Source organism: Ambystoma mexicanum, chromosome 3p, assembly GCF_040938575.1.
Source record: "Ambystoma mexicanum isolate Mex_15411 chromosome 3p, UKY_AmexF1_1, whole genome shotgun sequence".
In the NCBI taxonomy this organism is placed as follows: domain Eukaryota; kingdom Metazoa; phylum Chordata; class Amphibia; order Caudata; family Ambystomatidae; genus Ambystoma; species Ambystoma mexicanum.
In genome coordinates, this window is record NC_090925.1 from 32,746,669 (window position 1) to 32,773,367 (window position 26,699).

General features: G+C 46.0%; 1 gene segment (V, D, J or C); it reads right to left on the bottom strand.

Annotated features, from left to right (window-relative positions):
* Positions 1 to 13,096: 13,096 nt before the first annotated feature.
* LOC138580103 (T cell receptor beta constant 2-like) overlaps positions 13,097 to 26,699 on the bottom strand; it is a 54,724-nt gene continuing 41,121 nt past the window's right edge. The window contains 1 exon segment of the C gene segment in view: positions 13,097 to 15,706. Within this exon segment, the coding sequence occupies positions 15,683 to 15,706 (24 nt within the window).

Below are 26,699 nucleotides of genomic sequence, written 5' to 3' on the forward strand. Positions count from 1 at the left end.
TGCCCCCATCGGCTGTCCTGGAGCCAGTCCTGGCGCCTTGGGCGCCAGGCTCATATGGCAGGTGGAGTTTCCATTGGGGAATAGACCAACATGGCTGCCCCCGCAAGGTTTGCCGTGGAACTGCATCATGCAGTCTAGCATCTAGGGCGTGGTCCTTTCTGGAGGCACCTGGGATACCTGCTGGCTATTTAACACACGCTTTGCGTTGTTCTGCACTCGCAGCGTGATGTTCACCAAGACCTGCACTGTCCCGTCCCCCCTCGTCGAGTTTTGGCTGGTGGCAGTGGAAACTACTCGTTATATTCGACCCCGAATATAACCCTATGCGATTCTTCCCATTGTTGGAGGTTAATACTTTTTCTCGTTAATCTCTAACATACCACCGGTTTATTTATCTTAAATAAATCTATCGGTTGGTATTTTCTGCCAGAACTCGGTTTTTGAAATGGCGTCTGTGTTCGTCTCTGTGACTCCTAAACCAAAGGTTGAGCCCTTTGTTCCACTTTTGGCGGGCTTCTGCACAGAGGCCCTCCAAAGTGGTGCCATTCTGTCTGGGTACCACAGGGGGTGTGGGAGGGGGTTTAGGCACCCTGGACTGAGTTGCTTTGCCAACTCAAGTCGCACTCTGGTGTGATTGGCCCAAGTGGTGAGCCACCCCGCTCACCACTTAGCGTGTTTTGATTGACAGCTAGGCTGAATGAATGGGGGTTTTCTGCATAAAAGCAGGGCTTTTGGGACTGGATCTTCAGAAGACGCCACAGGACCTAAGAATCTGACGAGGGTGAAGCTGAGCCGACCTGCAACGACGACACCTCCGGTGGAGCCCTGCTGAACCGACTCACCACTTCCCAACGACATAGGAGATCTCCCGGCTGGAGAGTCTTATTCCCCTGACTGGTGGGAACAACCAGTCCCCTTTGCTTTTTCTTCGTTCCAGGACGTAGTGGTCGAATTGCCCGTGCTGAGCACCCCGGCAACCGGATAGCCACTACCCACTGTACCGCGACCAAAAGGTGGTGCCTTGTGACGGAGCACTCCGCGGCTGGTCTCTTCCCTGGTGGTGCAACGATCTTCAACTTTCCTTCGACGACGAGATCATCTCTTCTCTTGGCAAAGCCCCGACGTGCATCCACCACCAGGAACAACTGCCCCCGCCGGAGCTGTCTCTCCACATACAAGGTACCGTGTCCGCCTGGCTTCCCTTTCTGACGGTTAGTGTGAGGTGTCTTAATCCTCGCCTCTCCTTTGGGTCGCCTCCAAGATTTCTTAACTTTCTGTTCTGAACTGGTCCAATCTTTCTGTGACAATTTGCGCCAAAGACTCGAAGTGCAGTTACACTGTGATACTTTTTGGAACATTTCGCCTTGCCTCTCTCCGAATGGGCCTGGCCTCTGAACTTTGCGATCTACAGTAGACCCTGCCTTACTTGCCTTGCATTTGTTCGTAAAAGTGTTGGTTCCGAGTTGATTTCATACCCTGCCTTTTCTCTCCCGTCCTAACGAACATTAGAGTGCCATCTAGGTTAAAGCATTCACCTCTGTCTGCAAATAAGTGGTGCCGTTGAACTTAGACTTGTCGAACTATTGTTAGGGGGATTGATTTACTTATAGTAATTGTGATTGAAGTTGTTTGCCGTATTAGTGCCAGTGTGTTTTCCATAGATGTGTTTTTATAAATAAATAACTATATATCTTTACACCGAAGCTCTGTTCCGTGTTTGCTTGTTCTACTGTGTAAATTGCCCTATTTTGTATACTCCACATACTGCCTAACTCTTCTTGAGGGAAGTCTGACTGCTCAGCCACAGCTACCAAGTGAATCTGTGTGGTACAGACTGCTACCAAGTGGGTTTACTGCCAAACACCTGTAGTCCTAAATCTTTTGCAGTGCTCCCAGAGGGAACTGCAGAGGTTTCCGCCTAACACTGGTGTACAGCGGTGGGATTGGTATCGAGTATACAGTTTAGAGTGCTTTTCAACACTTTAGGATAACTAACCACAAAGCTTAGCACTAAAAAGCAACTTTCAAAAACATGTCTACTATGGAAGTTTACAGTCAAGAGTCCTTGTCAGGTGAAAATACTGAGAGTTTACGAGCCCTCTGTAGACAAGAGAATCTTTCTGTAAGAGGCAAGAAAGTAGAACTAATAGCGAGATTGCTGGAAAACCAAAGTCTGGGTACTGGTTCAGAGGAACCAACTTCTCCAGCAAATGTAGATAACAGTAATGGTGTTGATCTAAATCATAGTTCTGATGATAGTGATGAAGAGGCTGAAGAGGAAGGAGAGGCTAACAAACCTGTCTCCCCGGCCCCTCTGTCTGCCTTACCAGCTGTACCTATAGGGCCTATAACAGGTCCCACACTAAGTCCTCAAATCCTTGAACTAGAAAAAATGAAAATAGACTTGGAATTCAGAAGGATTACTGCTCAAACTGAACTGAAACACCAAGAAATGCAACAAATTCTTAGGCTCCGAGAAATGGAGTTCAAGCATGAGTTAGAAATGAAAAAGTTGTCTGTCGAAACTGCTTCTGTCTCTGGCTCTTCTAGAAGCTCCAGTCCCAAAAGACCCCGGATGCCGAAGGAATTAATTGGTATGTATGAACCAAAGTTGGATGTGTTGGATTGGCTGAGTTTGTTTGAGTACAATCATGGGCTCCAGAACATCACAGGTAACGAGTTGCTTACCTGGTTGTTCTCTAGCCTCCCCCCTGTTGCAACTGATGTGGTAATGGAGTTGGGGGAGGAGGATAGGAAAGAGTACGAAAGTGTGAAACTAGCTTTGATAGCTAGATTTGGGAAGACCCCCTTCCCAATATCTTAAGAGGTATAGAACCCTCAAAAAGCATGATGGTACCCCTTGGGCTACCTGGGTGAGTGAAGGGTTGAAAAACTTAGAGGGATGGATTAAGGGTTACAAAGTGAACACTTATGAGGGTATGAAGAATCTTTTTATGTTGGAGTCTTTTAATGATGCCTGTTCTCCGGAGCTTAGACAGCACTTGGCTGATTCGAAGGAATTGGATTCCAGGAAGCTAGCTAAAGCTGCTGACTTGTGGGTTGCCAACAGGGCTACTCATAAGGATTCTGGGGCAACTCAGAAAAAGGATGAGGGAAAACAGCCTAAAAGAGACTCAAAAGAGAATTCGAATAACTCAAATTCCAAAGAGGGCCCCAAACAAAACCAGAAGGGTAAGCCACAAGGAAAACCACAGCAGAATAGTGTGTCTTCTGGTGCCAAACCGGAAGGAGGCCAGAACAAACCGCCATTCCAGAAAGCATTTGGTAAATGCTTTGTTTGTGGCTCGACTGACCACGTGAAAGGAGATCCCAGATGTAAGGGTAAACCTTCAGGGGTCCAGCTTGTCTCCTTAGCCTTCGCTCCAGAGGAGGAAGTCCAAATGGCAAGTGGAAACTTTCTACTGCTGGCTGATGAACCCATTGGAGTCTCAGCCAGTGTTTCTTTAGTATCTCTGGGATTGTGGGATCAACAGAATTTAGACATCTATAATTCTTTCCCCGATAATACTAAAGAGTATTATAAGGACAGTGTCCAGGTGAATGGTCAGGAGACTCCTGCCATTAGGGACACTGGGGCCAGCATAACTGTGGTGGATACATTTGTTTTCAGGCTGAGGATGTTGCTAAGGCACCCAAACGCCTCACCAAGTTAGCTGGAGGGCCTGTGCAGATGCTTCCCCAATTACCAGTTCTCATCCACTGTAACGACATGACTGTGAAGATACCTGTCAGCATACAGAGTGAGGTACCAGGACGCGTTCTGTTGGGTAACGATTTGAAAACTCTCGGAGTTGTGTCGCATACCCCCAGACCTCCTAGTAAACTGTTACAGGAGCTAACCAGACCTGCAAGGGAGAGAACCATGCGAGGTACTCCCCAGGAGATGATGAAGAAAGAAATCACTCCTGCTCCACTGGAATTGTCGGCCGCTGTCTCCAAGAAATCAGAAGCGAAAGGGAAACCTAAGACTTCTATACCGAAACCAGCAGCCAGCATTTCAGTGCAGCCAACAAGGACTTCCCCGCGGTTGTCCAAAGTTACACCCGTAACTCCACCTCCAGCTGAGGCTGAGAGGGAGGTACAACCCTGTGTGGTAGAATTAGACTCTGAAGAGGAGCTAATGGAAGGCCAGGAACTCATTGGAGATCTGGATCCTGTTGACCATCCTGAGCTGCAGTCTTTACTGGCAGAAGGTGGACCCAGCAGGGCAGACTTCAGTAAGGGACAGGAAGAATGTCCAACTCTGGAAGGTCTTTGCCACCAGGCAGAAGCTCAGGCTGAAGGGCAAGAGCCTGGGAAATACAGGTTGCACTGGGAAGATGGCCTCTTCTACAGTGAACCGACCGAGTCTGCACCTGGAGACTACAAACGACTTGTAGTACCCCAAGAGATCAGACCACAGTTCTTGCAGTTAGCCCACGAGATTCCTTTGGCTGGTCACTTGAGTTTCAAGAAGACTAAGGAAAGGCTCTCTCTCTACTTTTATTGGCCAAAGATGGTGGCCGAAGTAGAAAAACACTGCAGGAACTGCCACACCTGCCAGACCTCTGGTAAGGTTGGCTCCAAGAATGTGGCCCCTTTAGTGCCTCTCCCAGTTGTGGGAGTCCCATTTGAGAGAGTAGGGATTGACATTGTTGGTCCCCTTGATCCTCCAACCTCCTCAGGCAACAGGTTTATACTTGTTGTAGTAGACCATGCTACTAGGTATCCAGAGGCAATTCCTATGAGGACTGTTACAGCTTCAGCTGTGGCTAAGGCCCTCCTTGGTATTTTTACCAGGGTCGGGTTTCCTAAGGAAGTAATCTCTGACAGGGGGTCAAACTTTATGTCCCACTACATGAAAGCCATGTGGAAAACCTGTGGAGTTACTTACAAGTTCTCAACAGCCTACCACCCCCAAACCAATGGGTTGGTAGAACGGTTCAACCGAACCATGAAGAGCATGATAGGTGCTTTAGAGGAACCCCTTAAACGTAAGTCGGACCTTCTACTGCTATGCCTTCTCTTTGCTTATAGAGAAGTCCCTCAGGAGGGAGTAGGTTATTCTCCCTTTGAGCTCCTCTATGGTCATCCCGTCAGAGGTCCATTGGCCCTGATTAAGGAGGGGTTGGAGAGTGCTCCTTCCCCCAAGCCAGTCAAAGTGACTGACTACGTGATAGGTCTCCGGAGGAGAATGTCACACATGATGACGGAAGCAAGCGATAACTTGAAAGCTGGACAAGCATTGGTCAAGCACTGGCATGATCAAAAGGCTGACATGGTTGAGTTCGCTCAAGACCAGCTCGTTCTCATTATGATCCCAACAAGGCAGAGGGCCTTGCAAGACAAATGGATGGGACCCTTCAGAGTTGTGTGTAAACTCGGAGAGGTCAACTATCTGGTGGACTTGGGCAATCCCAAGGAGGCTCCGACAGTCTTCCACACCAACCGGCTCAAAGCATATGTCTCGAGACTTGATGTAGGAGCGTTGCTTCTTTCATCATCCGAGGAAGAAGAAGAGAGTGAAGCTCTTCCGGATCTCCTCAGAGGCTTACCTTTAGATGGAAAAATTGAAGGAGTAAATCTCTCTTCAAATCTGACACCTGAGCAACAAGAAGAGTGCAAATCTATGTTGAATCAGTTTGCCTCTCTGTTCTCGCTTTCACCAGGCTTGACCCCTTGGGGCCAGCATGACATACTCACTGGTGACTGTCTGCCAGTCAAAAGCAGAGGATACCGAATGTCAGAAAACATACGAACCCACATCAAAGGTGAGGTCAGCAAGATGCTTGATCTCGGGGTAATAGAGCCCTCTACTAGTCCATGGTCTAGCCCAGTTGTGTTAGTACCAAAGGCTGGATCTAAAGAACTTAGATTCTGCGTGGATTATAGAGCTCGTAATGCAGTCACCAAGACTGATGCCCACCCTTTGCCAAGAACAGATGAGTTGGTGGATAAACTCGGCACAGCCAAGTTCCTCAGCACATTTGACTTGACGTCAGGCTATTGGCAAATAGCCCTGACAGACCATGCCAAGGAGAAAACTGCATTTTCTACCCCCGTTGGCTTATACCAGTTTAAGGTAATGCCTTTCGAATTGAAAAATGCACCTGCTACATTTCAACGGATGGTAAACCAGGTTCTGAATGGGATGGAGGACTTCTGCATGGCATACTTGGATGACATAGCAGTGTTCAGCAATTCCTGGGAAGAACATGTAACCCACCTGAGAGATGTTTTGCAGGCTCTTGGACGAGCCAATCTGACCATAAAGGCGAGTAAATGCTAAATTGGACAGAGTAAGGTAGTCTATCTTGGACATGAGGTAGGAGGTGGAGAAATAAGGCCTTTGCTCAGTAAGATTGAAGCTGTGCAAAATTGGACAACACCTACTACTCAGACCCAAGTGAAAGCCTTCCTAGGCCTGACTGGGTATTACAGGAATTTCATTGAGAACTATGGGACCATAGCTTCTCCTCTGAATGTCATCTCCTCTCCCAAATTTCCTAAAAAGGTTAGATCAATGAGGAGTGCAATCAGGCTTTTGAAAACCTGAAAAAGGCTCTTTGCCAAGCCCCAGTACTCAGAGCTCCTGATTACCACCAAACTTTCATTGTGCAGACAGATGCTTCAAATGTAGGAGTAGGTGCCGTACTCAGTCAACTGGATGGGAAAGGTAGGGAGCACCCCGTTTGCTTCATCAGCCGCAAGCTGAAGGATCCTGAAACAAGGTGGGCAACAATCGAAAGAGAATGCTTTGCTATCGTGTGGGCGCTGAAGAAGTTTAGGCCATACTTGTATGGTTCTACTTTTGTCATTCAGACTGACCACCAACCCTTGAGATGGTTAATGCAAATGAAAGGGGAAAACCCAAAACTACTGAGATGGTCGATCTGCCTGCAAGGGTTTGATTTCACCATTGAGCACAGGTCAGGGTGTCACCACCAAAATGCTGATGGTCTCTCTAGGATGTATGTCATCGACTAGAGGTATGAGATTCATCCAGGAGTGGATTAAATCCTCCTGTCCCTTAGTCTGGGGGGGGCGAGTGTTAGGGAGAATTCTCTGTTTAGGCTGAATTTCCTAACCTAGTGAGTCCCCCAGCAGCTTTGCTGGATTTCTGGAGTTTGTTTTTTTCCATCCTGCCAAGAGTGAGACTCTTTTTCTCCCACTCTTGGACATGCATGTGTGTAATTCCTTTGAATGTCAATGTGTTCTATGGGCTATGGGGTCTTTTACTCCATAGGGTCTCATATGTTTTGCTATGTGTGTTACACCGCACCCTCCGTGCCGTAACACTGGGGCGTCCTAGAGGATCCCCACCATAGACTCCATACCCTGGGACTGACTACTGTCTCCCAGGGCATGTAAAGTCACCATTGGCTTTACTAGACCTAAATTTACTAACAGAACTAGTACAAACCATCCTATTGTGGACGTGCTAGTAGGGGTAATTCGATTACACCTGGGTCTGTTATTCGAGGGGGCACTGTCCCGTCCCCCCTCGTCGAGTTTTGGCTGGTGGCAGTGGAAACTACTCGTTATATTCGACCCCGAATATAAACCTATGGGATTCTTCCCATTGTTGGAGGTTAATACTTTTTCTCGTTAATCTCTAACATACCACCGGTTTATTTATCTTAAATAAATCTATCGGTTGGTATTTTCTGCCAGAACTTGGTTTTTGAAATGGCGTCTGTGTTCGTCTCTGTGACTCCTAAACCAAAGGTTGAGCCCTTTGTTCCACTTTTGGCGGGCTTCTGCACAGCGGCCCTCCAAAGTGGTGCCATTCTGTCTGGGTACCACAGGGGATGTGGGAGGGGGTTTAGGCACCCTGGACTGAGTTGCCTTGCCAACTCAAGTCGCACTCTGGTGGGATTGGTCCAAGTGGTGAGCCACCCCGCTCACCACTTAGCGTGTTTTGATTGACAGCTAGGCTGAATGAATGGGGGTTTTCTGCATAAAAGCAGGGCTTTTGGGACTGGATCTTCAGAAGTCGCCACAGGACCTAAGAATCCGACGAGGGTGAAGCTGAGCCGACCTGGAACAACGACACCTCTGTTGGAGCCCTGCTGAACCGACTCACCACTTCACAACGACAGAGGATATCTCCCGTCTGGAGAGTCTTCTTCCCCTGACTGGTGGAAACAACCAGTCCCCTTTGCTTTTTCTTTGTTCCAGGACGTAGTGGTCGAATTGCCCGTGCTGAGCACCCCGGCAACCAGATAGCCACTACCCACTGTACCGCGACCAAAAGGTGGTGCCTTGTGACGGAGCACTCCGCGGCTGGTCTCTTCCCTGGTGGTGCAACGATCTTCAACTTTTCATCTCTTCTCTTGGCAAAGCCCCGACGTGCATCCACCACCAGGAACAACTGCCCCCGCCGGAGCTGTCTCTCTACATACAAGGTACCGTGTCCGCCTGGCTTCCCTTTCTGACGGTTAGTGTGAGGTGTCTTAATCCTCGCCTCTCCTTTGGGTCGCCTCCAAGCTTTCTTAACTTTCTGTTCTGAACTGGTCCAATCTTTCTGTGACAATTTGCGCCAAAGACTCGAAGTGCAGTTCCACTGTGATACTTTTTGGAACATTTCGCCTTGCCTCTCTCCGAGTGGGCCTGGCCTCTGAACTTTGCGATCTACAGTAGACCCTGCCTTACTTGCCTTGCATTTGTTCGTAAAAGTGTTGGTACTGAGTTGATTTCATACCCTGCCTTTTCTCTCCCGTCCTAACGAATATTAGAGTGCCATCTAGGTTAAAGCATTCACCTCTGTCTGCAAATAAGTGGTGCCGTTGAACCTAGACTTGTCTAACTATTGTTAGGGGGATTGATTTACTTATAGTAATTGTGATTGAAGTTGTTTGCTGTATTAGTGCCAGTGTGTTTTCCATAGATGTGTTTTTATAAATAAATAACTATATATCTTTACACCAAAGCTCTGTTCCGTGTTTGCTTGTTCTACTGTGTAAATTGCCCTATTTTGTATACTCCACATACTGCCTAACTCTTCTTGAGGGAAGTCTGACTGCTCAGCCACAGCTACCAAGTGAATCTGTGTGGTACAGACTGCTACCAAGTGGGTTTACTGCCAAACACCTGTAGTCCTAAATCTTTTGCAGTGGTCCCAGAGGGAACTGCACAGGTTTCCACCTAACAACATCCTTGGCCTGCATCTACAGGGAGAAGAAGAACACCATTAATCCTCCTTACCTGCTCAGTATCCAGCTCCTCATTCGCTTCGGAGTCTTCCCTGGAGCTCGTCATCTTCTGCTTGCAACATCCTAGAGAGGAGAGACAAGAAGAGGACAATTAGTAAGCATTCGTCTTCCGATTGCATCGCCTCCAGACTCCGCTTACCTACCGAAAGCTCTCCTGGAATTCAACAAAGGTCCGGACATCTTCTACACTACGCTCCATTTCCATCTGGCCGCATTCTTCCTGGAACTTCTCGGCGACCTGCAAGGGAGAATAGCACAGTTTAGCCTTATTCAAAGGATGCTCATAGTGGCGTGCTTCGCGCATTCTCTTACCTTCTCGAGCACCACCCTCTCCATCAGCTCGACGTCTTCATCATCCCTTATGCATCTACGAGAGAAGGAGAAGGTTAACAGAGCAACAACTATTGCGGACACACATTTTTTTAGAACTAAAGACTTACCTCAAGAGTGGAGTCGCAGCCGGCCTGGACCCCCGGGCCCATGCCAGTGAAGTAACTTGGCCGAAAGGTGCCCAGCCACGACGCGCCCCTGCACAGAACAGCAGGATGGAGAGTGCACCATAACGAAATACAAGGTGAGGAAGGTTCTAAGGGGGTGGCAAGGTGAACACGGGAACACTTGGGCGGCAGGCCCCGAGAGAAGGCGATTGTGGCTAAAACTGAACTCCTGTCTTCCAGAAAATACCCCAACCCAGATGCGCTCCAGTCCAGTCGGGTGGCATCCCTGTGGATACAAGGTGAACGTTACACTCTACCACTCACTGTCCTATCTCTAACACCCGTAAAAATGTCCTCCCGCACACACTCTCACAATCACAGCTTCACTCGCTAAACTTATAATAATAATAATATAATAATGATAATAATATAATAATGATAATACTAATAATGATAATAACTAGTTTTTATATAGCACTACAAACCCACAGCTATCTAATCGCTGCATTAACAGTTCTTACTATTATCCCACTGTGTGGTACTCAATTTATTGACCTCGGGAGGATGAAAGGCTGAGTTGGCCTTGCTGGGATTCAGGTAACTTAGTATCCCTCTCTCTCTCATTCAATACGGTACCTGTACAAGCAACTAACACCATAACAGAATATTTAATGCTCCACTTCTCCATACTCCCATATCTCTTAGTCCACCTCCATGCCACTTTACTTCACCCTGTTTCTCTCTTATGGGTGTTTTATACCTGCGACTTCCAGTTTCGATGCTTCTCCCCCGGCATCGCCCAGTTTCTCACCTAACTCTGTGGGCCAATCTCAGTCCATCCTTTCTGCAGGGGATGGGTCATTTTATGATACAGCTTTTGAAAAGCCTCTTGCCCCACCCATTTTCATGCTTCTTATGTGCTCTTTTCTGCTTGTTCCAATTGGTTTTCATTTAGTGTTCTGTTCCGGCAATACCATGCTAAGTTGCATTCCTTGTGCTCTGCTGGTGAGTTTCTGTGTGCCGAGTCACTGAGGCTGTATCTTGGTCAGCAACTTCCTTCGATGGTCCACAGTGCTTCTTCTCAACCACCTTGCAGAGTGGGGCTTGTGGTTCTGAAATGAAACTTGGGCCAGCAACAGTAATATATGTTATTGTGTGTTCAGATCATGATACCAAGACCAACACACAAGTCAATTCCCTCACACCACCTCTGGGGTAGGACTGGCTCTTGCTTACATCCTGGGAGCCCTTCTACAAACAAGCCCCTGCCCATATCACATACTGTGTGAATGTGTTGGAGTGTGTGTGTGTGTGTGTGTGTGTATAAACCTGAATGTGATCAATATTGGGAATGCTCCCTGAAGCCGTACTTATTTCTAATCCTTCTGTGATGATATTTCTCATTGATCAGGGTATTTATTGAGCGCGGAACTAGCTGCGGGAAACAACAGATCCCTTACAATCATAGGGGGACAAACCCGTCGAGGGAAGCAGAAAACAAGGGAACAGGGAGCTAATATCAGGGAGGTTTTAATCTATCACATGTCAGGCATGAGTAACACATGCCGTTCTGAATTTATGTCTGTGCATGTTGGCATGGGCAGCCATATATTTGTAATTAGAAGAGCAAAACATCACATACAGGAATCCATCTAATTAATCCAGAACTGATTCTGTTTCTCACACCTAACTGAAGAAATCTTGAACGAGCTGGAGAGTGTGTTAAATCGATTGTTTTGATTTTACCATATGAAAAAAGTGAAGGGGGCCCAAGGGGCATGCCTCAGTATGTACAGGGCACAATTGAGGGCATGGCATGGAATGGACTGGTGGGGGGGATTCATTTTGCCCAAGCATGGCAATAAAACATATGTTGGGGCTGTAGGGAACAACACAACAAGAGCATATCATGAGAACAGATGTACAAACAATCATTCACCTTAGTTGACTGATATTGAGGTTATTACAGGGTAACAATAGTTAACTAAATACACACATGCTGCTGTTTAGCATTCAATGAGATAGCTTTGTGAGCTAGGAAAAATCTGCTGGAATCGGATGTAAACTTGTACTTTTAAGTTGGGAATAACACCTGGTCCATCCCAGCCTATTATTCTCAGTGTTTGATATAGTGCATTGAAATAGCAAAAACAGTGGTAGAATGTGCTCTGTGACTAACATGTTTCTGTCACCCCTGATAATTCTGTGTTGCTGAGGCCTCCACTGCCATATTCCACATTCTTCAAGGTGCCGTTCAGTATACCTCTTCCTGGCAGGTGTCCCCTGCCCTGTTGTTGCAGAGCAAGGGGTATAGCGCTCTTGATTTCGGGTGCAACTTGTCCTTCCTTCCAGGAACCTCTTAAAGGCTGCTCTGTCTGCCACCTGACAACCATTTCAATCAGTGTGTTTTAATGGTAGGTGATAATAGTTCCAAATCAACAAAGACAAATTGCGGTACGGGTTCGAACCCAGCACCCATTGCTGTTCCCTTTTTCAAGTCAAGAGTTTGAGCATCTACACCACCATTTCTGTTGCAATGAAACCCACATAGGTGTACATAAACTCGATCACAGCACAGTGCATCACCATGCAGAACAGTATCTAATGAGACATAGCTTGGCATGGCTAAACGTATCCTCATGGGCAGCGCAGTTTGCGTCTGCTGCCACACCAAGGAGAGAGGGAAGAGGAGCAGTCACTTTGCCTTTAGTCATATCAGCGATGAGAAAAAAATAAATGTGTGGAAAGTAGTTTGCCAGGATGCAGTTTATCATATCATCACAAAGGGTACATGGTATGTTGACAGATATTTCAACTGCTGATGAAAATAACTTCCTTATATTGTGAATGCTTTAAATCACACTCTGTTAGAGTTTCTTTTCAGGTGGAGGCAACAGAAGTTCAACTCTTCAAGGCCTTCATCAGAACCTAAATACAGAAGAATGACTCATATATTCACTTTTCTTGCTCTGCTTAAATATTTTTAAATGCGGGTCTGCTGAGTCATTTCAATCTTCTCTTCTTCTTCTTCAAGGACTGACAAACAGTAATCATGAGAGGAAACAGTAAGTGGTTTCTTCTTACCTGGGACTGTACCTCTGAAAATGTAAATTTAGGGCAGCACAATTTTGCAGCCTGAGGCCAAAGTTTTGGCAGAAATTGGCCATGTAAGACCAATTTACATTACATTACATTAGGTTATATTGCACTGAGGCAATCATTGGCACAGTGCAAGAATGCAATTGAAAATATGCATATTTGTAGCTGTGCTTTTTTAGCAGCAAAGCAAATACTAAACAAAATTATGCTTATACGATGCAAAGTCTTGCAATTTTAACCTGGTGTCCAGGTTTTGAATAGCATTGCTACATATAAATTGCCATGTATTTTGTACTTTACCTGTGTCATGGTGTTTATTGTTGTTATAGTAAATTAATTCATTCATTTTTTTCATAGAAGTGTGTGTTTATTCAAGCCTCGAGAATAGGGAAAGCAGCCCAACCACCAAGTAACAGTGCTGTCCAATGACACACATGACAACATCTCCATTAATCAGACAGTTGAAGATATATTCATGAGTTGGTAATGTGACATCCTCTTCTTCATGCTACCCGCTGCATCAGCACTCATTTGTCTTTCAATATCTTACAAGTGGTGCACAGGGTTATGGACTGAACTCATAGCATATCCCTGACTCCGCCTGGATAGTTTTATTCTCCGATTAGTAAAGCAGCACAAGTTCTACAATATATTACCTGCCTTCTCACATTAGGGATTTACTACAAGTTTCGGAGGAGCAGGTGCCATGCCACAAATATATGCAGACGTATAAGGTGCAAGAATATTCTTGCGGCGAGCAGAGTTGCCACCATAGGTGTGAGAAGTTTTAGGCTTGGTCATAAGATAATTGCATTTCCGCCATCTTGTATTGTGTCTTTAGGCTTTCTAGGTATATGATGGAGTTGAGGCCTAGTTGAAAGGCCCTGGCCACAAACCCATTGTCACATGTACTGAATTAGGATAACATTTCTGCGGCCTTCAGCAAGAGCGTTCATTCATGGCCAAATATGTGTCTGGGTGTTAGCAGAGCAGATATGAGTCAATTGACAAAATCCCATCCCCAGACACTTGAACACGTATGTAAGACTCAGCACAGGGCAGAACAATGGCTTATTCCGTTGGCATTCCCAGACAAGAAGGCGATAGTTAAAAGGACAGGCTTCAGCGTGGAAGGGTGGCAGAGCTTGGGAACTGCATAGGTTTGCGAAATGCTCCATTAGAAGGTAAGGGCCGTTGGCGGCAGGTGATTGGTCGGTGGTAAGGGTGGATTTCCCTCTTCCCGCTGCTTGGAGAAATTAGGCCATCTGCTGGATGATGCACAGAGAATTGCATGTTGGGGTATTGATTGATTAGAGTAGAGCAGTTTTATGCTAGTTTACTACTTGTGTAGGTAGCAGCCAATCAGAGGATTAGAATGTGATTATGTGTAAAGTTTAGGACACCTATTATCGTATATTGAATGTGTGAGTTTTTCTCAGAATGCCATTTTTCTTTGCTTATACTGGACTGACACTTCACATATTGCGCCATTTGAAGTAAACGCAGGCCTTGTCCCAGCCACACAACATGATGACGTGGCAGCAAATCCAAGAGAGCTCTAGGCTGGCAAGTACGCGCCTGGATTGCTTGCTGCAAACATGAGCCATTGTCCGAGAATTAGATATTAGTTACATGTGAGTAGACAGAGACCTCTGGTTTGTTCTCTCATGGAAACTCGTCTACGTAGACAGAATATCTGTCTACTGGTGATGAACCCTTCCGATGTATCTAGTTATTTTCCCAGATTGATAGATGCACATTTTAGCCAAATGCTTGGATCTCACGGGAGAGAACATTGCTGAATCTAGTTGGTTGCATTGAGGGGTGTGTTTCTTTCTCTCTGTTGACAGCACGATCAGGCCACAAAGGGAGGGTTGCACATCTGGGGTCACGTGCCACTACTAACCAATAATGATAAAGTATGCCGACGTCTAGGGGTGTATAGGCGATTACCAATTGTAATAAAGGAGTGTTGCATTTTACCTGACGTTTGAGACTATTCTAATTCTGTGTTTTTTGTCTTTAAATATTGTAACCTATTGGATGGAGTGTCTATTTTCAGTCTTCCTGTCTCTTGGGACAACTAACCTCCCGGCCGTCTTCATTATTTTGCATTTGCATTAAAAGTGTGTTTTCCTGCAATTCGTGCATCTCACTATTGTTTCCTGAAATCACTGGAGGTCTACACAGTATATTCAGATATATCCTTATGACTGGTGACTCGCCCTCTCCACGTGCTGCCAATGTTACAACCGTTTCCCAAATATCCTACACAACAAACGCCTCTATTATTCAGGGTTAAAATAGATCCCCAGGTGCGTGTAGGGAAGGAGTCTGCAACATTTGGCTTGCCAAGGGGTTTGTTATCCCATCAGCACCATCCTGCAAAGTCAATGAGTCATGGGAGTTGTAGTCCCAAACATCTTGAGAGCTGCAGGCTGCAGGCCACTGGTTATGGGATGCATTTGAAAGTCTGTGTCACTACCTCTGCACATCAGGGTGGTCGACCTGCTGGTCCTTGGTCCCTTCCTAACACCACTCCAGGAAGACACACATATAGCGGTATTTGCCCATTGTAAGTCGTGCCTAAGTTACACATTGGTGAACAGTGCATGCTCTCTGAGGTTGCAGTAACACCTGCTTTGTGAATCCGCCCATTTGAATTGCGCTCTGCCTTGTGCAATCTTGACTACCAACGTGCCATTCAATTCTGAACTGAAATGCACTTTTTGCCGCAAGAAGGGGGCACATGGTGCTTACAACAATGGTGTGGTGCTAAAGTGCACAGTATTGAAAAGAGACAGCAAGGTCAATAGTTTAATATTTAGAACAGACATTGTGGAAAAGAAGCTGAATTATTTTCTCTGGGAAGCAGCAGGGTGCATGTGAATGGAAAAGTCAATTCATTCCTCCTCTTCTCACCATGATTTCTCAGCTGCATGCCTTCCGAGGTCCCTAAATAGAAAAAAAGAAAAACATGAATTCATGTAATCTATGCACGTGTGCATATGCAAGTATGCTTGTCCTTTTTGCATAGACTTGCATAATAGCCTGGCAGTTAAGGGGTTAAGGTATGGTCTCTAATTGCCAAGAGTGCTGAAAGAGTTCACGTTGTTATTAACCCTGTGGTTCAGCATTGCACATAGCTAACTGGCACTGCATAACCCAATCGAAATAAAACATTTGCTCATGTGGTGAAGTTAAACCATTTTGAAAGAAAAAGCACACATGAATCACAGAAACAGTCATTTTAATCTCACTTCATTAAAACAAATTCCCATTCGGAACCCCAGGGTCCAGGTACTCCATTATGTAACTGGACCTTTGTGTCTAGTGTCCACTTCATTCATCAAGTCTAATCTGCACCCGCGATATTATTAATATACATACAATGGCCTTATTGGGGCACATAAGCCCTGCCCCAGATATTTGACAGCCAGAGTGTATTGGCTTTGCCCATGCTTGATTGACACAGCCGTCTTGCCAAGAGTAATTACAAGGCACAAGCACTCCCAGCAGGGCCCTAAAACCACATGATGCATTGGCACACAGCACCTTCTTTCCACCCACTCCAACTAGATTTTCAATATCTAGTTGGCCTTGTTAAATACAAAATACCACCCATGGTAAATGCCCCCTTGACAGAAGTTAAAGCTCTACCAACTATTTTAAGAGTGTGCATTTATCATGCTGTAATAGCAGTTTGCACCTGCAGAATTGCTAAACCCTGTTATGTAATATGATTTCCGAGACTACGGGTGTACTGAAATTCGGATTCAAATAAGTATTCGGCCGAATTATGCCAGAAAATGAGCTATTCAGCATTCGGCCGAATACTTAATTAACTATCACTCGAAACCAAATAGTTTCCTCTTTGACTGCATGACTGGAATCATTCAGGCATGTCACCAACTTTGTCTTTGAGTGGGCTGTATTTACAAACTGCAATGTGTGACTTTTCATGATAGACTGTTTAGTAATACTTGGAAGTGTATACATTGGAAAATGGGTGGGAAATGCTACATTTTAAAGCCCGCTGATGAGTGCAAATCTACCACCACGGTACTGTGCAGCTGACACTTATACCCAATGTTATTGGCACAATTAACTGCCAGGCTATTATTCAAGTCTATGCAAAAAGGATGAGCTTACTCGTCCTTGGCACTTATGAGGTTAAGAAGCTTCAAGGGCCACCCCGTCCACACTAAGTGGCCTCTGACACATCAGGCAGGTGCAAATGTTCATTGCTTTAAAGATAATGCTGAACGTAGGGAGTGATGATTGCTTTTAAGTGGCTGCTCGCTATTCACAAAGATTCTGTCGAGTGAGCACCATTTGTGGCTATCGTATTTTACTCTTGAATGCACATAAGTTAGCACCAATGCACATGACAATTAACAAAGAATCCCATACGAACAGTGCACAGTTTGAACGTGTCGCAAAATGCAGCGTTCAGCGTTTTTAACTGGGGGTGAAGGAGCCAAGCCCTAGGAGCAGTTTGTTATGTCATGTGTGCTGCAGGGTTGATATGCGTTTGTCGTTGAGAAAGTTGTGTCTTTGTCACATAAGGTGGGCCACCCTGTCTGACAGCCTGCCAGGGGCCCACAATAAGACACAGGTCCCCTCTGTAGATCCAGTGGTCTGACCCGGTGTCCCTGTCCCAGGGTGCATGCACTCTAGGAAAGGCACAAACATTTCTTCTTCTGGTGCATTTGCTTCACAATGGTCCTCTGAAAACACACAAGCACAGCATGCCTGCTGCCTCTTATTTCCGTCACTAAATGCTGCTTCTAAAATATATGTTATGTTTTAGCACACAAAACGGAAACACAAAATATTTGTATTGTGTTGCCAGATTTGTACTGAAAATAAATGAATGTGGGTTTTCTTTGGGTGGAGGGGGGCCCAAACTTGAATACAGCCTTTATTTTGTGTAAGAAGGAAAATATTGTTTACACAAACAATTATGGCAAACTATTGGTTTTGCATTTTCAGGAACAAATGATCAGTATTTGTCTTCCTTTGGAGGGGGGGCTCCCACTGCCCCCTCCCACCTCTGGTCAGATTCATTAACCTGTTCCTGTCTTTGGGGGGCACAGGGCAGCCAACTCTCTCCTTCCACTGCCACTCGGCTGCCCCTCCCCGAAAGATAATCCCTCAACTCTGAAAGAAAGCCATCAACCTATGGTGCGCTCCCAGCAGCATCTTCAAAATAGCCCCTAACCCTGGAAGGTTGTCGCACAACACCAAAAAAGGTGCGGGCAGGAGAGATGATTTAATAAGAACAAAAGACCCCCACTACTTGGGCGTTCGTGAAGACCTTTCTATTATCTTCTAAAATGTTTGTCCACAGGGGCAAAGACTTGTAACTTAATTCCTTCAGGCTATTCATCAGCACAGTAATCAAACCAGCAAATTGCTGTAAATAAAGTGAAATTGGATTCATGACAGATGAGCCGAAGAGGCCCCTGACATGAAACAGGGCAGGACAATAATTAAAAGAAATGTAGTCAGAAAGCGGCAATAGTGTGGCAATAGTGTGGCTAGCATGTAGAAAGGTTGCTTTTAACAGTGATGCCCCCCACCCCAGTGATAGTAATTGGTGGATACTACATAGGTTTCAGCAATGACAGCATATGCTTCATGCCATTGGTGGGAAGGAACTATTCGGCTCTGTATTCGGCTTTGGCCGAATATTTTGGCCAACTATTCGGGCAAATACTAAATCTCCTATTTGGTACACTCCTACCCGAGACTAAAGTGCATTTCCATGTGGAACAGAATGTTTCTGACGTAAAGATTGATTTACAAAGTGGAGTTCTTGTCTTTTCTGTTTTTATTCAGGACATAAGTAAATAAGCTGTTCTGTCTGTGCCTGGACAAGGTTGTTTTGGGACAATTGAAACCACACAGATATCTGGTGGGTTGAGGTCTGGTAAAGATTTCAACTTTTTCCAGAAATGTTTCCGGTTCTCCCAGGGTCATCAATTAGGGCCCTGTAAGGAGAGGCTGGATTCTGACATCCCTCAGATGGGACAGAACCCCCCGGGTCAATTATTGCTGAGAGAAGATCGTCAGGGGGGCATAGGTTGTGTGACTGGTTCATACAGCAAAAGAGACTAGTGAACATTTTGAAGATGTTCATCTGTTCCAGGGAACTGGACTCCATGTCAAAGAAACATGTTCATAAATTGTATCTCAAAACGTAAGATTTTGTGAACAAGATCAACTACGCTTTGTAAATGTGCTCATTGGCAGTTTTTTTTCACACTTATTGTGGCTTTATGTGACCTCCTATTGTACTGCACCTGACTCCAGAATCCTTGCAATCTGCTCATTGCTAATTCCAAAATCTGCTTGAGCAAGATTCCTGAATTAACATGTTTTAGTCTGTTGTGTCACACTGTGCATATGCTACAGTGTGTTATTCTTATTACCCACATGATCCCCTGACTTTCCTCGCCTGGTTACTTGTAGATCCTTTGCTGGCTATTGCATTCCCTCCCCTGTTGTTGGATTCCCATTCCCTTGTTTTGCTGCTTCTTAACCTTGCCCCCCCTATGAATGTAAAGCTCTCCATTGCTTCTCAAAGCTCGGTCTGCACTCAATAAATACCCGAATAATAATAATAATAATAATAATATATAATAATTAATAATACATGTCTGATAATAATATGATATGATATGGCATTCATAACGCGCCTATACACAAGTGTTTCAAGGCGCGACGAGGCAAGGGAGGAGGAACAGAGGGAAGACAGAGACAACAATCCTACGAGGCCAGGTGACATTTAGATTGCACAAGTGCAGAGGAGGGGGGATGGGGAAAAGTGCAAGGGTGAAAGGGGAGGTGGCAGTGCAGTACATAGGATAAGAATAAAATGCATAAAAAACAATTAATACAATAAATAAGAAGTGCAGCCAAGTGGTGGAATGTGCAGGGTAAGTGCAGACATCAGGTGTCAGGAGCTGGTAGGGGGCTGTAGGGATACAGAAACAGCCCCAGAGTGCAGGTGGGTTCCAGGTGGGCAGTGCAGGTGTGCAACTGGCGGGGAAGGGACCTGGGCCAAAGAACAGAGGGTAGCCAGGTGACCAGTGCAATTTCAGATTCAGCCAGGAGTTCAGCAGGGGTTAGGAGGACAGAAAGCAGAAGCAAAGAGGAAGGTCTTGAGGTGCTTCCAGAACCGGATATGGTTCTCCTTAAGAGAGGCAGGGTGGTTGTTAAAGAGGGAGGCTCCAGCCGAAGAAAGGGACCGACCACCAACTTGTTACTTGGAGAAGCGACTGACCCGGAGGGATTTGGAGGCAGATGAGCGAAGGGCTCGAGAACGAAGATATTTAGGAAGAGAGAGTTGGAGGTATTTAGGCCCCAGTCCCCAAGAGGGCTTGTGGACAATGCAGAGAGTTTTGAACTTGATCCTCACAGGCATTGGGAGCAGTGCAGAGATTTCAGTCCTGGAGAGATACGATCCCTGGGCTTGAGGCCGAGGAAAAGTCTCGCAGTCCTGTTTTGGATGAGTTGCAGAGGGCGGAGAGTAGAGGCAGGCAGATTTAGAAAGAGGCTGCTGCAGTAGTCAAGCCTAGAGAGAACCAGAGCTCCGGGGACAGTGAGCTTCTGGGGGTAGGAGAGGAAAAGAAGAATACCTTTCAGTGGGTGCAGCTGGTAGTGTGACTTCTTGGAGACGTCAGAGATGTGAGGGGAAAAGGAGAGTGTGGAGTCGAAGATGACCCTGAGGTTCTTAGCTTCTCAGGTGGGAGCAGAAAGAAGGCCAAGAGAGGCCGGGCAGAAAGTGACAGGAAAGGAGGGAGCAGGTGTGCCGATGAGGAGAATCTGAGTCTTACTGACATTAAGGCAGAGATCATTGGTGGCACACCACTCCTAGATGGCGGACAGACAGTCAGAGATGAGAGAAGGAGACTGAAGGGAGCCTGAACATGAGCTGAGTGTCATCCGCATAGCACTGAAAGTTGGGGCAGAGAGCGGTGGGCAGGAAGTGCCAGGTATTCGTTGAAAAGCCAGGGAGAGAGGTTAGACCCCTGGGGAACACCAGAGATAGAGATAGAGATAGAGGAGAGGAAGGACCGAGTTGGACCTGGGAGGGTCGATCGGAGAGGAAAGAGGTCAGCCAAGCCAGGGCCTGATCGATGATACCCAGGTTATCATGGAGTCGGTTGAGCAGGATGGCATATTTGACCATGTTAAGGGCAGAAGAGATATCAAGTGAGATGAGGACACATGGGGTTTGGAATCAAGGTTGGAGAGCAGGTTTTCACGGATGTTCAGGAGAGCAGTTGCCGTGCTTCTGGGAGCTCTGAAGCCTGACTGATGATCATAAAGACAACCAACAGATTCAGTGTGGCGATTAAGCTGGGATATGGCCAGCTTTTCCAGGAGTTTGCCTAGGAAAGAAGTGATGGAGATTAGGCAATAGTTAGGCAGTAGGGGTCGGCAGAGGCTGTCTTAAGAAGAATGTGCCCAAGGAAGTGATTCCAGGGGGGAAAGAAAGACTCCAGTGGCAAAGCAGTGGTTGCAGAATTCTGCCAAAGCAGGAGCCATGGTGTCAATGTGGTCCTTGATGGGTTTAGAATAACAGTGGGGAAACTGTTTTGACAAGACTTTCATAGATTGCACTTGTTTAGAAACCTTGTCTGGGTAGAACAGGGGAAAGGCAGAGAAGGGGGAGGAGTGATGGCCAAAGAAGGGCCAGAGGAGGAGCAGGGAGTAGAGGGAGGAGGAGAAGAGAGAGGACAGGATGTCCTGAGTTTTAGAGATAAAATGCGAACCAGGGTCGTGCAGAGGGTCTGGGAGGGGACAGGAGAGGTAGAGACTGCAGCAGAATTGGTCAGCTCATTGCAGATTTTAAAGAGTTTGTCTGAGTTGTGGGATGCTGCAGAGATGCAGGGTTGGATGTGGGGTCTCTTCTTGGTACAGACAGAGAGCCGGTATTGCCTTTGGAGCAGGCGGCAGGCCAGTTAGTCAGAGGATGAACCGGTAGCATGCCATTTCCTCTCAGCCGCCCTGCACTTTTGTTTGAGGGTGATGAGGTCTGAGTCATACCAGAAGATGCACTTGGCTTCGGACTTCAAGCAGATCCTCATGACAGGGGCAAGAACGTCCAGAGTATCAGATGTAGCGGAGTGGAGCATAGAGAGGGCTGTGTCAAGGTGTGAGTCAGCTGAAGGAAGAGAGGCAGTGAGAAAGTGGCAGCGAAAGCCTAAACTGACACATGCTTCATGGGTCATATAACCGAGAAGGTAGGTGGCAGTGCTGGAGTTGACTTGGCCTGAGGGGTAGAGAGGGTGAGCTGGGAGGAAAGGAGAACGTGATCACTCCAGGAGAGAGGAGTGGTGAGAGGGATCAAAAGGGGAAGGTCTGAAGAGATCAGAACGTCCAGAGTGCGCCCTGCAGAGTGAGTCAGGCCAGAGGGGAAATAGAGAGTGAGAGAGTGTTGCAGAGGTCGCTAAAAAGTCCAGAGGAAGGACAAAAAGCATCCAGGTGGATGTTGAAGTCTCTGAGAAGGAGGAGATGAGTGGTCGAGACCAGGAGGGAAGAGGAGAGGTCCGCCCACTCAGAGACGAAGGAGGAGATCTGACCAGGTGGCCGATATATGTTAGCCATCATAAGGTAATGGCCAGGGGAGAGAGAACCTGCAGGCAAGGCATTCAAAAGATGAGTAGGCCTGCGTAGGAATGACAGAGGCAGGAATCCACTCAGGGAAGATCAGGGCTACACCCACTCCAGAACGGTTGGATCTAGGCATGGAGAGGATCTTGTAGCCATCAGGGATAAGAGTGTCGAAAGCTTGTGACAGAGCAAACCGTGAACCATGTCTCGGTGAGAACGAGGTCATCAAGGTCAAGTTCCTCAAGGAGGCAGCAGATGTCAGAGGAGTGTTTGACAGCAGAGCGAGAGTTTAGAGTGGCAATATGGAGACGGTTGCCATCATTGAAAGACTTCTGGGGAGGGGTACAAATCAGGGGTACACCTTGGAGAGGTGTAGAATTGGCCAGAGAGGGGCAGAAGAGGAAGGAGGGGACAGCAAGGTAGTCAAGGAGTAGACAGCAGGGGGAGGCGAGGAAGCTGTGGAGGGGAGAGAGGGGACCGCAGGAGAAGAAAGGAAACTGATGAGGCACGGGAATTGTCTATCAAAACGAAGATGGTACCATTCAAGTAAACATTAATGATGACATTAGAGGAGTGGTGCCACCATTAATGGGAGAGTAAGAGACAGAAGAGAGCACAGAGACCATATGTAGAGTCCATAGGTCTGGCGAGGGAACAACAAAGAGGATGTCGGTGAGGGTTTGCCTGGAGGAGGCACTGGTATAGCTGTCAGCGATAGGGAGGCCTGGGTTGGAGACCAGGATGTACTTTTTAAACGTCTTCCAACCAGATTTAGTGAGGAGAGCAGGATAGTCGATAGAGAAGTATTTAGAAAAGATAGGAGAGATAGAGAGCAGCATAGCGTAAGCAGGGAGAGGGGAGAAGAGGAAGCGGGGGAGGAGGGATGGGTAGGGATGGGGAGAACACCAGGGAAGGACACAAACGAAGAGCGCAAGCAGACGAGACAATACAGCTTAAATACTAAAAGTATATTGTTCAATATCAATGTAAATGTATTGGAATAATAACAAAAGCAAAACAATGAATATTAGTTAAATGGTTAAGAGTTGGAGGAAAAGGGGCACATATGCGCCATCAACTCTCAGCAGTACCTGCCTACTTCCTAACTTTAGCCATAAAGAAAAAACGTTGTTGTTATTTGTTCCCTAAAACACATTAAACACAAAAATCCAGTATGGTCCCACACCAATTGCTACCATTAACAGACCCGAATATACTCTTTAATGTATATCGTAGGCCACTGATGGATATATTGAGCAAGAATAAAGTGAAATTTCATTCCTATCGAATGATGCTCCAGTGTTCATCGAAATAGGGAAGGGGGAGGAGACATTTCAGAGGGTCGAGTGAGGCTTGGAAGAAGATGAAGGGTGGATGTCTTCTAATTGGCTCCTCCTGAACGCCGGAAAAACAGAGGTAGCATTGTTTGGCCCAGAACACCTACTGCCGGGGCGTAGGAATCCAGGGTCACCCTGTTTTTCTTGGACACCCACCTATAATTTGCCCAAAAAATTAAAACAAACTGTAGATGTATCTGGCAGGAGGATTTGGGGAGTAAAGCCCAGGTAGGCGCTAAGGTGCAGGCCCTCCCGTTCATCCCAGCCAAGGATCATGCACCGGTGGGCGGATCATTGGTGAATTCATACCTTGATTATTGTAACGGGTTGTTAGCGGGCATCCCATCTACAAAAATCTATAGGTTGCAGAAAGCCCATAATGCAGCTGTCAGATCGAGTAAAAACATCTTTCCCAACCTCAAGGCTACGTCGATCCGTACACTGGCTGTCGGTGAAGGATCGTATCGATTTAAAAATTCTCTGTTTGGTTTTTAAATATGGGAACATGCTGGCTCTCAGCTATCTCTCTGAAAAAATATTTTTGTACCAACCAAGTCGACAGCTGCGGTCCTGTGATAAACTGTTGCTGCAAAATCCCCCCTCAAATGGTGAATTTGGGGGTGACCGTAGGTTTGCAGTATATGGGTCAACGTTATGGAACAGACTTCCAGTGGAAATTTGGGTCATTAAAAAGCTCACTTTGTTTTCGCAAAAATTTTAAAACACATCTCTTCAAGTAACCCTGAAAAGATGGTGCTAATGTAGGAGCTCCTTTAAGAGTACTGTTTGAATCCTGGTAGGAATGTGCTTTCTTTATGCATTGTTCCCTTGAGTGTATTGTAGATTCATCTGCGCCCAGATGCGATTTGGTTCATTAGGTGCGCTATATAAATACTTCAAAATCAAAATCAAACCCAAATGATAATGATTAAATTAATAAAAATCTTTTATGAAAGGACACTCGTGCAAGTAGCCCTACTGAAAAAGGGATTTGGGCCCAATCCAACATGGCCACAGAAGGAAAAGGGATCCCATTGACAAGACTATTTTTTCCATTTCCATTGTGGCCGTTCACAGAAGAATGCTGGGTGAGGAAGGTGCGCAATAAGGCACAGTGTGGCAAGTGAGGAGGGACCAAGATGCAGGGGGAAGCGGGAAGAGTCATGCTGGGCTGAGGGAGCACCAGCAAATCATGGCAGCGCTCAGAGCACTCTGATTGGCTGGTGTGTCCACCAAGGATACACATGATACATGTCAACACAAAAACTCAAACAAATTGTTTGCACTCTAACCACTGGGTCAGTTAATGTAAGTTGACTCTTTGGTGACCTGTCTTGAGAGGAATTAAATTGTCTAAATGCCTTATTTTGGTGCAGCCACTTCCACTTCCACTGGGGCAACACCCTCCTCGCTGCCCTCCGCGATTCCACGCCGCCAAACTAAAAATAGTTCCTCACGTAGCTGCCTATCTGATCCAAGCCTGTCCAAATCAACCCGAAGCTCTGCGCATGACACTACCAATCTCTCTGAACCCACAACTGTATCATGTTGCCATGCACACCTACAAAGCAAAACAAACAATGACAGAAGATTATCTGGCCAGGAATCCCCCACTGGGTCCTTGTACCCCATGTGCAGCAGCAGCAGACAGAGACTGCACGTCTCTAAAGCTGCTACAGAGGGAAATTGAGTGTAGCCTCCTCTTCTCTGAGGCTAATTTCAGCATCCACCAGGGTCTATATTTATTTATTTATTTATTTGTTTTCGGTTTATATAAACCTTTACAAAATTGGAATGCAAATTCAAATATACAAATTTTCAATTATTCATAAATACTTAACATGAAATATAGACATATCTTTTTTTTAAACAGAAAAACTTTTCACACAAGATTTAAAATTAGTTTCAATGATTGAAAAAAGCGACAAATAAACATAGTTCTCAAAATGTAAGCCTAAGTATATCAAATTTATCAACTCAATAATCATGACACATTGTTAGGTCCAACCACACACATTTTTTAGAGAGGAAATAATTCTGATCTTTAGCCAATTGTGTTCCCATGAAGCATTGTGAACCATAATAACTCACGCTTAACGCATGAAGTTGAGTACACAAAGTTAGAAAAATACAAGATTCTCTGGAAGTAGAGGTTTGCATACAAGTAATAAGTGCTGAAGCGACTTCCGTCGACTCACAGAATCTACACTCCTTCCCTTCTAGCCCATTCAAGTGCCTCATGTTTAAAATCTCATTTGTCCTTTAAACCAAACCTCATGAATTCATTTCGCAGAGATCTACTAGGATATTTAATTAGATATCCTTCAAGGTCTGGATGGAATTTCCAAACTGAGGCTGCTTGCGCATAAATCTTATATACGGGTCTGTATATGTGCCGCTGGATTACCTTACAAGCATAAAGCAAGGAAGTAAAACCCCACGCTTCATCTTCACCTCCCTCCATCCGCTGACACCCCATGGCCTACTTATTCCTGACATCAACACTTCAATGCATCTGCACTTTCTGTATTTACTTCAAGGTCCCAGCATTGCATATATAATCCTGCTGGCCTAATCACACAAGTCCTAGCCCTACCAAGAGCATGCCGCTACCCCGCAGAGTTGCATGATGTCATATTGCAGTGTTCTGTAACATTTGGCCTTTAACTTTCCAGACATTTTGGAATACAATTCCCATCAGCCCAAGAAAACACAGACACGTAAAAAGGGATACCTTTGTCAAACTGACAGGAGCTCCTCAGAGGGTTGAACATAAGGCGCGAAGCCCAGCCCCTTTCTAATTTCTTTTTTTCATTCAATTTTCAGCCAGCTATGGTCACACCACCGCTCTTCTCTGCAGATCTGGTGGAGAGGTCTATTCCTGCTAGACCTCCTTCATACTGCCACAGCTTCTCTCCAGCATCTGCCGCACCACTTGCTTCTTTGTTGGCTGTGATTGGGAACTCCTGGGTCCCTTGCTGGAA